This window comes from Paralichthys olivaceus, chromosome 11, assembly GCF_024713975.1.
Source record: "Paralichthys olivaceus isolate ysfri-2021 chromosome 11, ASM2471397v2, whole genome shotgun sequence".
NCBI lineage: Eukaryota > Metazoa > Chordata > Actinopteri > Pleuronectiformes > Paralichthyidae > Paralichthys > Paralichthys olivaceus.
Window position 1 is genome coordinate 11,238,923 of NC_091103.1, and position 13,592 is coordinate 11,252,514.

The 13,592-nt window shown below is 42.1% G+C and overlaps 1 protein-coding gene across 17 annotated transcripts in view; it reads left to right on the forward strand.

Annotated features, from left to right (window-relative positions):
• mecom (MDS1 and EVI1 complex locus) overlaps nt 1–13,592 on the forward strand; it is a 138,236-nt gene that overhangs the window by 101,461 nt on the left and 23,183 nt on the right. For 13 of the 17 annotated variants that reach the window (XM_069535021.1, XM_069535018.1, XM_069535019.1 and 10 more), the window contains exon 3: nt 9,758–9,892. In XM_069535021.1, coding sequence (XP_069391122.1) covers nt 9,758–9,892 — 135 coding nt within the window. Of the gene's footprint in view, nt 1–7,360; nt 8,171–9,757; nt 9,893–13,592 lie in introns of those variants that run through there. The other 4 variants (XM_069535025.1, XM_069535024.1, XM_069535023.1 and 1 more) reach the window with 4 other exon arrangements.

Genomic DNA, 13,592 nt, shown 5'->3' on the forward strand with positions numbered 1-13,592 from the left:
AGACACCTGCAGGTGATTGATCCCCAAATCAGTCCCTCACAACCCCAGTGCAGTAAAAACCATAACAACCCATCATAAAAGCTGATTTATCTTCACCTAGCCCTGGGCCCCACTGTTAGAATATTAACCCAAAAGTGTATGACACCAGAATGATTGGTTTGGAATTGAATAAACCTGGGGAGTATTGACGCACATGTCTGATGGTTCATATCAAGTCTGAGTGCTGAAATGTGCCAAGTGAGATTGCATTATCTCAGAACACTGGTGCGGACACACACCCACGCATCAGAGAACTTTAGTTGTTTGCATCTGGTCTCGTATTTAAAAGGCTGCGTGCACGAGGGCTGTAGGATTCAATATTGTCATTGAAATAAGCGTTGCTAGATTAATGATTGCTGAATGCACAAGCTCTTGTCAAAAGTATAAAAATTTTAGTTATTGTACAAGTCATACAGGGATTTTTGTCTAATCTCTAATTTAATGCATAACAGCTTCCTGTATTTTGAACTTGTATATGAGTTTGCTTATCTTTGCAATGTTGCCACACAGTATCCTTAAATAAATCAGTTTATGACAGTGGCAAGATAAGATATAATAAGATAATTGATCCTCCGTCAGGGAAATGTATACATTAAAGCAGCAGATAGTCAGAATGAGATGACAAGAGAACATATGAAAGTATTAAAATAGATTAAAATGTAATATATATAAAATATATTTATGTTTTAGCCTATATCGAGCATGTACAGCAAGTATGAATATATATAAAACATATATTTACAATACAACAATAAATATTAGTACGAGTTTGAAGAATTATGCAGCTCCTGTAGCGTCATTAAAGTTCTGTTTGAAATAAAACAAAAATACCATATGTCAATTTTTGAATTTTGTTTTCAGGGTGTTTATATGTTTGCATGGGTCATTGCATTACTTCCATGTGTGTGTTCCTGTAGGAAAATGGTGCCCAAGCCACATTTTAATGAGAGCGTTGGCCTGGATGCCAGAGGCATGGTGCACTGGCAGCGGCGGCAGCGTATGCCCTGTACTCAGCAGTGCAACAAGCTTGCAGGTTAAATATAATCCCAGCCTAACTCAGGGGCCTCTTTGATGCTACTGAAAGCCAGTGAAGCCTTTAATGGGAGCCACTCTGTGTCCCTGTATGTTATGAGTGAGCTGCCTTGGCTTTCCTTCACTTCAGGTTTGCAGCAACTGATTTGTTGTTTTTCGAGGTTAATTCTGACTTTAATCATGGCTACATACACTGAGCTGAGCTGGGTAACAAGTGTGTGTGTGTGTGTGTGTGTGTGTGTGTGTGTGTGTGTGTGTGTGTGTGTGTGTGTGTGTGTGTGTGTGTGTGTGTGTGTGTGGGGAGGGGACACGCTCTCACAAATTGCTTATGCTTTGCACTTACTCAAGAACATTTTCTCACTTTCTCACATTGCAGTTTTGGCCACTTGTAAAATTTGGCTAGGAAATACCCATTAGTCCCATTTGTCATGTTTCACTATGTTTTTCCCCCAGTACAACAACATGAGCCTTTTTTTTCTTTTCTTTGCAACAAAAAAAAGGAAAATACCCATTCCAAGAAAGTATATGAAACAGTCTCTGTCTCTATGAATCTGTCTACCTGCCCTGCCTTTGAAAAAAAAATATTTTTCACCAAATTCTCTAATCTCTCTGAGAAATATTACTGGTTCTCAGTCGCTAATAGAGACTTTGTATGAGAAATCTCAATTTCATTCACTTCATTGATTCATTTTTATCTTATTTCTAAAGTCTTCCGGTTTACACCCTACATTTCTCCAGTGCCCCCTGACCCCCTATTCTTTTTAATCTCGTATGACATGTTGTACCAGCACTACACTTACTCTCCAAGGACAGGTCAGAACAAGACAAGATAACATGGCCTGTCTTGCAACCATACACCATTTCCTCCTGTCACTGAAGCCAACTAAAAGTATAGCCTATCGTCTGATATCCGCCAACATTAAAATATTAGCCTTGCAATTAGACACGGCGTATGAAAAGCAGATCATCGCAGCGCTGCAGCGAGAGCCCCGACTTTAAAACGTGAGACGAGAGCTCAATAAAGGTAATGAATGTGTGACACTTGAACATCTGAAGTGCCGTGTTCAGTTCCACACGGCTTTTTACCTCTGGTACATAAAAAGGGTCTTTTAAAGATGATATCTATGAGCGTTTTAGAGCCAATTTGTTCACCCTGCGGCGACCGGCAACATACTCTAATTACCTCCACCCACCAACCCACTCACCCACCCACCCCCTTCCCCTTTTACTTCACTGGACTGGAGTGGGGCGGAGGGGCGGTGGGGGTTGTTTAAGTTTCCAGCCTGTCTCGTGCGCATAAGAGCCATGCGCCCACTGAATTTATGCCTGGAAAACGTGACCTTTGACCCCCTGTGCGGCTTTATCGCACCCCGTAGCCCACATACAGTGTGGCCCTGTGTGCATGAGGCTCGGCGAAGGAAGTGTCTGTGATTACCACAGCCTGTACTACTTTCTGTACATCACCCCCACCTTTTTGGAAGACCCTCAACTGCAGCCACATTCCAGGTACTGCTCCTCAAGAAACAACAGCACACGTTTGGTTGCCAGTCATCTTTAAATGAAAATTTTGAAATTTGCATCCACGCCTTCCACCGTGATGCTCAAAGCATTTTTTAACAGTAGCTTTGCTGCTGCTTATAATTGACTGAGCATGTCCTGTTGCAGTGCCTGGTCACGTCCCGACATTCCTGCTGTCAGGCTTGATTTTAGCACGAGCAACAATATATCTCATTCCCATCGAGGGACCGCTAAACATCATTTATTCTGGTTAAACATCCATGATACAGAGATGAGTGTATTTGCACCATTTAATCCAGCACTTCTGCATCTGCACTTCAGATTACAAGGCAGACTGGGTGAATATTAGTGTTTTTTTTGGGTTGATCTTTTTCATGGAATGGATTTAATTCTAAATTCTTTCTCTATTTTCTCTTTCTCTTTATTGATCTGCAGCTTTAGCTCCACAAACACATCTAATAATGGAAAAAGTGCAGTATCCCTGTGTTAAAGGCCTCTGTCGCTCCTGCTCTGAAGCTGCTAAATGAGATTAGATAGTTTATGTCTTCTCATAAATCCTCTCAAGCGAGCATCATGTCCTGTGATGTTCCACCTTGTTCCAATATTGACACTTGTCTTCATAAACTTGACGGAAGGAATACAAATGTCCTTGTGGATACAAATGGACTCCTTCACACCACGAGAAGAAAACCCCCTATTGATAAGACAAAAAGTCTAATCTTTTAGGTTAAGACTGAAATAAATGATATATGGACATGTATTTGCAATGCTCTGGTTGAGCTGTCACTGCAGCTTTAGATGTGGAGAACAGACAAAACAGAACAAGCTGCTGCTCGGGGGCTCGTTCCTCTGCAGGCCACAGAATTTGTCAAGAAATCATCCCTCTTTCTTTTTCTCTTTCTCCCTCTCTGTCGGAATGCCTGGCTGACCCCCGGCAAATGAAAATAATCCAAAGTAATTAAAAGTGAGCTGGTCTGGTCCTGAGAGCCCCCTGACGGCCGGGTAAACATGGCGGAGGAGGAGGGCCGGGAGGGGGCCCCGGCCCAGCAACTAGAAGCAGGAGGGAAGGAGGGAGGTGGTGGTGGGCTTGAGGGGGGGTGTCTGACCTTGTCCACATAAAGCAGTGATTTATGAAGTGCAGGGCACAGCAGCAGGGCTTCTGTCTTCTCCCGCAAAACCAAATTACTGAGGTGGAGATTAACACGCCGCGCTCACAACGGGTCTACTTCCAGAGCCGAGGAAATTTTTTATTTACATTTTTCGCCTTTCATTTCCTCTGGTCCTGTTTTAATGGTAATTGGGCTGTATGTGGACACACCATGTCTGTCCCCTTAATATATGTGGAACTCCAGGTCGCACACTTATTGTATTGTATCGCGTCTAATCTTGGCTGAGGGGTTGTGTTAATTGAAGGAGAAGCAGAAGGAAAAAAAGTTGCGCAAAACTGTAGGTTAACTGTTCTGTTTGAGCTGCAAATGAGATTTTTACCACTTGATTAAATCGGCCCACATTTAAAGCAAAAAAATTAAATGTGCATGCAGCAAGGGGGGCGGGGGGGGGGGGCGCGTGTATACAGAGGCATGATGGAGACTTAATGCAGCTTTGCGCCGGTGTCAATGGGAGGTCTCGGCCGTGAATGGTGGAACTATTTCATGTGGATTTGGCTGCGATATTTTTCTTTCTCTCCTCTCTTTTTTTTTGTTGCTTTTTTCTCTCTTTCTTTCCGCTCTCCTGGAGGATGTGCTGGAATGCACCACCACACAGGCCTGCACGCAGTGTTTCCATGTGGCCCCCTCTCAGAGCTCTGCAGCGGGCACTGGGCTCTGCAGCAGCTCGATGCATGGATGGAGTCAGTTTGCAACCCACTTAGGGGATCCCCCCTCTTCTTCTTCTTCTTCTTCTTCTTCTTCTTCTTCTCCTCCTACTCCAGCACACATGGTCTCATCCGACTCTACATGCATGGTGCTGAGGAAAATCTTATTTTTTGTTCCAGAAAAAAAGAAATATTGCTGCAAAGCTATTCAAAGTTTAACCATAGAACAAATGAGATGCTATTGATCATAAAAATTATTTGTGTGTGTGTGTGACTGAACTCCTAAATACAAACAAGAAAGCCTGCAAGCAAAATAAGCCACAGGCCCATTATACGCAATTGAACGTCCTTTTAAAAAAATTTCACAGCACTTTAAAGCATTATCCGGATGCTGTATGTTTTAAGAGCCACTTAAATAAGTATGAAATGCTGTGTGGTATATGATACAGTCGGAACTAACATACCCTGCAGCCTGCATGTGTTTGTCTTTGTAATTTGTTGATAAACAGCTTTTTCTCTCCAGCAGCATGTCAAAATCATTATGATAAAGGCGTGGTATAAATCACATTAAATAGATCTGTTTCATCTCACAACATCAGAACAGTGTTTATGGCAGATTGCTGGAATAAATAATAATAATAAAAAGAGCTGTGCCTCCTCGCACATCATTCATTTATTAACAAATGACCAAAGTGTTTTAAATTCCCCTCCATACAGCTTTTATAGCTGCTCATTTCAGGTGATTATATATTCAAAGCTCCCCCGTGCAGCGGAATCCTTCATGGCCCCGTCCAGCAAACCTGACACATTAATGTAGATGTTTGGTGCTGCAATTCACAGAGAAATTACCGAACCCCCCCCCAATATTGTAAGTCAGAAAGCTGACTGATGGAGCAGCCTGTTACAAACAAGGATGTGGGCTATAATACGTTCAACAAGTCAGATTCACAGCTCAAAAGTTAGATTTTCTTTGGGCTTTGGGTGCCAATTTTTCTTAAATCTGAAACCTATGACAGTTAAAACTCACAAACCTGCTTGTGGGGGTGAAATATAGTGCAACTGCTCATTAAAGTGTCATAAATAGACATTTTCAAATAATCTAACTTTATTTCTTAGATGCACCCAGTTTTTGTCATCATTTTATGAAATATCTGAAATGCACAGATTCTGTTTAGAGGAGTTCACTTCATGACAATAGCAAATGCAATCTAATGGTCATGATGAACTGTGGTTTTGTCATCTGAAATGTTCAACTATGAATTCAAATTTTTTAGTTTAAAAAAAGTTTCATTTCAGTTGAGCACGCCATCTCCTGGTAGGGGGAAAGAACTACAGCATGTATTTGTTTGAGTGGGCCATGCGGGCTCAGGGGGTCCCGCCACAGTTACCCCCAGTTTACCCCCACGTGAAGCCACAAAACCCCTGCGTACTTATCCTCGTTTTTTCAGACATTTCCTCCTTTTTTAGAAAAAAAAAAAAAGAAAGCAAGAAAAAGAGCTCGAACCCCTTCTCTCTTTCTCTCTCTATCAGGGCCAGAGAAGCCATGGAGCAATCACTTTCCCAGATTACTTGTATTTAATACACAATGCATCATAAAACAAATCCCTCATCCTGACAGGAAGAAAATAGAACAGCTCATTCGACTTGAGCTTTCCCAATTTATGGCTAAATTAAAAAGGCTTCCAACAATGGACAAGTCGAGGGGAGGCAGGAAATCAATGACCGGGGCGGACCGGGGTCCCTCCTCGGTTCTCAAGGAGCTGAGCGAGACGATGGGAATCGGTGGCGGGGTCCGTGCCATATTACACGTGATTTTTTTCCTGTCCTTCCTGCACATTTGCCCCGCGATTTTTACCTAAAACAATGGGCATTATCTGGGATGGAAGGTCAAAGTCACATGTGCGAGGCGCGTTATCCATCATCATCTGCTCCCATCAGCCCTGTCCCGTCTCTGTGGCTTTATGAGCTGCCATAATAATCTCCTCCAGCACGTTTCTTTCTTATGCTTTATACCAGAATATCTATGTTTAATCCATGTTTATTCACAGTTTCAGGCTCAGCTTTTAGCCTAGAAATTTAATTTATAAATAATAAAACGAATGCACCAGATTCTGCCTCTCTCTGGGCCGCTGCAGGTGCACTGTCACAGGCCAGAACCGAGAGAAAGGAAAGGGAAAAAAATCAAGATTGATGCAAACACCAACAACAATTCAACAGTTCATTTTTTTTAAATTATTGTTATTTTATGATAATTTGAAAAAAATCATCCATAGTTCCCTTATTGTACATGTGGAGAGGAGTAACGCACGAGTATCATTTACCTATTTAGCAACCTGCAGCATTTATTGTGCGCCTCAGAGATAAGCAGGTGATTAGGTCAGTGTTTCCAAAAATGTGGCTGAGGGACTCCTAAATGGTTCTTGTGGAGTTTCCTTGGGGTCTGCAGGAAACACTCATGTGTAGTCCTTACATTACACAAACATAATTAGAGAATAAGGAGATTGTTTTTATTATTTATGTGTCGTCTCATTCTGTTCCTAAAAATGCAACTTAGTTGCGCATCATTGGATCCTGATAGTAAATAGTAGGAAACGCTTTCATTTTTTTCGGTTGGGATGTTCAGGTTAATAATGTCATAAAACGGTCCATGAACCTGCGCTGGCATGTTGTTTAAAAAGTTTGGGGAACACGAGGATAATGATTTGCCTTTGATGCTTGTGTTAGTTCATTAAAATGTGCCGCCTGTGTGTGTGTGTGTGTGAGTGTGTGTGTGTGCAGTTCATCCCTTCAGAAGCCCCATCCCGACCTCTCCCTGACCCCGCTCACCCTCTCCAACCCCGGACCCCTGTCACTTTAAAAATTTACTGCGGAGAGGAGTCGCTTCCGACCGGGGGAGGACAGGGGAGCAAAGGACGGTCCCAGGTGCTCCTCAGGGTCGCCTCTCTCAGGGCTGCAGGAGGGATGAACGTTCCTTATTTTTATTATAATTATTATTATTATTATTATTATTATTATTATTATCATTTCTTTATACCGAGACAAAGCCTCACAGAGAAACATCACACAATCTGTCCGGGACGCGCAAAGTAGAGTGGAGGGCGATACTTGAAATCTCCCCCCTCCTCTCTCCCTGTCCTCCCCCACCACCACCACCCGAATCTCTCCGCTATCATCCGAGGAGAGAGAGAGGGGGGAGGTGGTGGGGGGGAGGAAGAGAGGAAGAGAAAAGTTGAATGGCTACTAGAGGACACCTGGGTGCGTCAGGACAGGAGGGGTGACAAGAGAGGAGCGGACGAGTCGAGCGAGGTGCACCACAATGAAAAGTTGGGAGCTGGGTGTTGATGCACCGGAGGGGATTTAGTTGCGACCCGCGGATGTCTGCGGGACAGTGAGAGGGAGATCTACCGAGTCTGCGGTGTCTCTGAGACAATACAGCGAGAGAGTGTGTGAGAGAGAGAGAGAGAGGGGGGATCTACTTTTACGCACGGCGCGGTGTCCGAGGGACGGTGAAGCGTGCGCACACCGGCGAGGAGTCGACTCGTCCCGCGTAGAGGAGACGCGAAGAGACACCGAAACAAAAACACAGGCACACACCGGTGCTTCTTTTTAACTTTTAAAAACCTGGAGAAGGAGCCATAGAAGAGACGGGTTTTCGTTTTTGTTGTTATCTTCCGCCTTTTTTTAATCACTTTTCCTTTCGGTGAACGACGCGCTTATCATCCCAGGAGGTTTTTAAGTGTGACACGCCGGTGCACAAGAGTTTCAACGGTAAGAGGAAACAACACGAAGAGGCATCATTTGTTTTATGAAGCGATTTGCACCGAGAGCAAATATTAAAACAAGGAAAGCTGCTGTTCTCTGTTCACGTCTTTGTAAACTTAACTTAAATCCACGAAAAGACCGGCAGCTCGTTTATTTGTGTAGATCCAGGGTTCCTCTGCACAAAGGACTTTCTACAACCCAAATATTTATTCAGCGGCAGGTTATAAAAGACATGAGGACACAGTGGTGATTCCGTTTTCTGCGTCTCAACGTGATCGGCTGTGTCTCCGTCTATTTCTTATCACTCGCGGTTTCCTGCCGTTGATTTGTTTCCCTGTAAAGTTTACAGCTGCTGTGTGATAAATATGAACATGTTAAAAATAACGTGAAGCCGTTTACAATCCATCCAAAGACATGTCGCGTAAATGTTTCTAAAATGCACTGATCTCACGATTTGCATAATAATTCACTTCATTGTGTTTATTGTTGTTTTGCTCTTGACGTGTTTCAATTGTGTTTTGGATCAAAGCGATAGAAAATAGCTATTCCTTTATTATTATTATTATTATCATTATCATTATTTATAGCATTTGTTTATTATTGATGTTAACATGCTATTATTATGATTTTTATTAATATTGTTGTTACTATAATTTGTGTATCATTATAATAATTATTATTAGTAGTAGTAGTAGTATTGTCTATTTGTTACTGTTTTTATTATTGTTAAGATCATTTTAATTTGTATATCCCTTAGGCCCATAAGAACAAATATTATTAATAATAAGTAGTTTTGATAATTATTCGTTAAATCTTTATTTTCAAAAACGAATTCAAACAAGCCAATTTAAATGGAGTATCATTTATCTTTTGTTAGTTTTTTGTTTATAAAGTAAGAATATTATTATTGATCATAGCTGGAAGTGAAATTAAATCAGTTTTTATTTGTCACATTACATATTTTCTGTATTAATACATTTGCTTCACAGGGGTTTTACCTTCTTCTTTTGGTGCTGTTTTATTATTGTCACATAGACCATAATAAAATTGACATTGTTTTATTGCTGTAACGGAAATAATACAATTCATTGAAAGTGTATTCAGGGGATTTAAAAAAAAAAAGTATAAGATGCCCATATATTTATTGAACATTTTATTTTGTTTTCTTAAATGTATTGTTATTATTTTGGGGTTTTGAGAGTGACAGTAATTCCCTTTATGAATTACGGTTCTATTAATAATAATAACATAAACACATCTATGTGGCCTATACTGTAGATCATTTTTGACAACACTTTTTATATTATTAGGAATTACATTTACCTAACCCTGTGTGTGTGTGTGTGTGTGTGTGTGTGTGTGTGTGTGTGTGTGTGTGTGTGTGTGTGTGTGTGTGTGTGCATGTGCATGCCACAGACCAACTCCTCACATTTGAGTCTTATTTCTCTGTGGGAGGTATGTGGTTAGTCAGTGTTTGGACACAGTAACCTGGACTGATACTGATCAAAGTCTGATCTCTCCATTCCTCCCCAACTCTCTTGCTCTCTCTCTCTTTCTCCATCCCACCTTCCCTCGCTCTCTCTTTCTCTGCAGATCTTGGATGGTTCAGGCCATGTAAAATTTTGTGTGGATGCCAGCAAGCCAGATATCGGGAGCTGGCTGAAGCACATCCAGTTTGCCCCTGTGGCCAGGCAGCACAACCTGACAGCGTGCCAGATAGATGATCAGGTACGTGGAGACAGTTGCAGCCTGCTGCCTGGCAGACCAACAACTTCAGCAAACACACAAGTCAATATGATCTGAAGAAAAACATGTGGATGACTTGATTTTGATGTCCCTCATGGTGCCGTGTCCTCCTCTGAATCTGGATGAATAGTGCAACTGAGAGAGTCATTCACATCTTTGAAGCTACACCCTGCTTTTATTCAAACACAGCTCCGGTGCCAGAAGGCTTCCTTGTATGTTCTGTACTGTCCCTGTCTGTGCGCTGCCGTGTTAAAAGGTGTTATTGTGATCTAAATCAGATTGTCCCATGAGCGGCTGGCCCACCCTGCCTTCACTTAACACACACACACCCACACACGGCTCTCTCTGTGCTGCACCACAGAGACTCTTCACTATCTGTGCGTGTGTTTTCCTTCTGTAATTGTGCGCTGGCTTCTGCCGTGCAAGGACCACAGGGCAGGATCAGAGGCGGCCCGCCGAGATGATCGCTCCACAACACTTCCCCAGTTCCACTTGCGATATAAACTCTCAGATATGTCAGGAATGTTGCAGTCCTTCTGCTGCTGCTCACCTGGCTGTGCAGGGGAGGTGTGTGCTAAACGCACATGTGGGCCCGTTCACCTCAGTAATCTCAAACTTTATTTGACACGTGTGTTCCAGCAAACCATAGCTTGACCCGAATGAAAAACATTATCTGGCTTGTGTGTTTGTCATCACTTCTCACTGGTGGTCTGGTTGAGTGTCAGCAAAAAAAACATCAGCAGAGAATTTCACAGAATAATCCAAATTCAGTAGTAGCCTTTTGAAAATGTTATTAGATATGAACACTCAATTCTGCCACATATCCAGAGTCAACATATAAGTTAACATACAAGTACACAACATATAAGTATGCAAGCAAAAAGGCTCAGGGTAGATTTCATTCAGATAGATGATGTCATAAAATACTTTTTGCCCAAGTGAACAAATCTGCTCCTCCTTCACACGTCTATCTTCCTCTCACCTTTCCTGTGCTCTCTGTAAAGAACTGAAGAGAGCACATAGCCCACAATGGGAGAGAAGAAGAAGAAAAGATTCTTCCCAGAAGTACTTACCCACTCTGGTTTTAAAAAAAGAGACAATTAGGCAGAGAGAGCTTTTCCTGAGCTGCCCTCTCCTCGAGGTGTGACTCGCTGTCAACACTGCGGTTCTGCTCGGGTGCCTGTGTAAGGCTCAGACAGGTCACGGACATGGCTATGATGAGGTGATTGTTAAGTATTACACACTGTCACAACACGGCACAATGTGGTGTCTTTAAGCCTTCCGGGCCGACATTGGTGTTTTTGAAAACACACTGTAGCGTCACACAATGGCTGTCTGTATGTGCAAAATGAATAGACCAAGTGGGGGTGGTCTTGTATACCTGCTGTCAGTTTTCAGGGCGTCTGTGTGTGTGTGTGTGTGTGTGTGTGTGTGTGTGTGTGTGTGTGTGTGTGCGTGTGCGTGCGTGTGTGCATGCGTGTTTATGTGCTCTGACTTGTTGTTAGTGTGTGAAGTGTTTCATTATGTCTCTGAAGTGTGTGTACACACCTGTAAGTGCCTTTGTTTCTACATGTATGCATGTGTGAAGTCTTGTATTTATTAGTGTGTGTCTGTGTGTGTGTATTATGTCGATAATATAATATATCCAATAATAAGTGTGCTCACTAATATAGAAGTACAAACTTGCGTCTATTTACAGATGCTGCAGGACTGTGTGTTTTGTTCACTGTGGTTCAGATGACTCCCCGTGTTCCTCATTGCGAGCTGGAAATGTTTAAACACACAGTACCTGATTCCAACAGGCTTTTACTGCCACAGAGAAATTCTGAGTCGAAACCACACATTACACACTCGCCACACATACGTGCACCGTCACCAGATTTCCACTGAGGGGGCCTGACGGAGCAACCTTACACGATCTGCTAAATCTTCCCTCAGAACCAATTCTCAATCTCCTCACATAGTGTCATCCGGCAGAGATGATTTGTTGTGTGATTTATTACAAGAGGGCGTCGCACGACGGCCGCAATTTCCAGGTGTGTTGGTCATTATTTAGTCCTTGTTCCTCTCAAGCACCAATTTTAGGCCTGCCAGTGTGAGAGAGTAAAGCTGGCCTCTGTCCTCTTATTTCTGACCCAGTTCTGTTTATCATAAAACTTTATGAGCAATCTCTGGAAGGTGAGGGGTGGGGGGGGAATGAATGAGTGAGGGGAGAGGGAGGAAAAAAGGCCTGTTTTGTCTTGACTGGAGGAAATGTTGGGGATAAGACTTTTCTTTTCTTCTCTCTTTCTCTCTCTCAGTTTATTTTTTCTGTCACATCTACTAGATTGCATAGCGTACTGTAAAAGATCTATGTTTTGAAAGCACCTGCAGGAATATGGAAAAATAACAGATTATATTTGTTTCTCTGCGATGCTGACTGTCACTGCAAATTCAGTATATTTAAGTGCATTTAAATTGGTTGGCTTGACTTGAATGCCTTTTCTATTTTATTGCTTTATATATTGGACATTGCAGAGTGGACAGAAACAGGAAAGACTGGAGAGGAAGGAGATGGCAGGTGCTGCAGTTAGGGAAATCTGTAGTTAATTCAATGTGCTATAAATCAGGTTTCATTCATTCTTTTACAAATAGAAAACAGCTCTCTGAAGACAATGGGATATTTTGCATGTTTGGTTTTTAATTAAAAACATACATTTTTTAGAATTCAGGAAATAACAAGGAATTTTGGACAAGTTCATTTGAAACTGTTAAATCTTTCATCTGGGCCTGCAACCTGCTGCTTCTACACAGTGCTCAACCTCTCCTGATATTCCCATGTGATTAGATGCACTACAGCCTGAGCATTACTTTACATAGATGCCTCCATGATCCCCTGTGCTTTCGTTGTTAAGATAATTAGAGCGATTAGTGGTTTAAAAAGCCTTTACTGCGCTGTGGACTCTGATTCAGTTGAAAGAAAAATGGATTAAAACTGTAATTAACATTATCCAACGAGGCCCTGAAGAGCCTCTCATAAGACAGTGTGGAGGGACATGAGCGTTAATCTCATCCGCTCTATTGATTCTCACTCACTGTTGAGTGGAATGAAGTGACTGAGGGGCAAATTAGCCCCCCCGATGGCCATTTGCTACGTAAACACACTGAAGGTGAAAGCGTGAAGTGATTGTGATTCACTGAGCTTATTCAGCTTTGAAAAAAAATCAGGAAGTCATGGTTTAAAAAAAGAAGTAACTTGTATATATTTTGCAATAAAGAACGTGTTCCAATTTTTGGCTTGGAAGAGTAAAACACTCTTTTCTAGACGCAATATCTACACATGACACTGATGATTCATCCTTTATGAGATACCAGAACATTTCTGCTTCTTCGTAAGGTCACTTTCCCACAGCTCAGTCCAACATGAGCAGAACTATGTTGATTTCTTCACACGTTCATCCAGTTTGCTGGAACCAGCTGTGCATTGTGTGCAGCGACTCTTTACTGCTATCTAGGATTAATTTAGAGGCCGAGTGATGGGGACTACCGAACACACTGTGCTTGTTGCACAACCCTTTGGTTATACCTGTATAATCCTTTTTGAAGCATATTGTTGTATCGAATGTTTTTTTTATACTAGAAATGTGAACCTATGCTTTTACAATCTTTTTCAAGACGTTGAGTTTTTGCTTTAAGGGCAGTG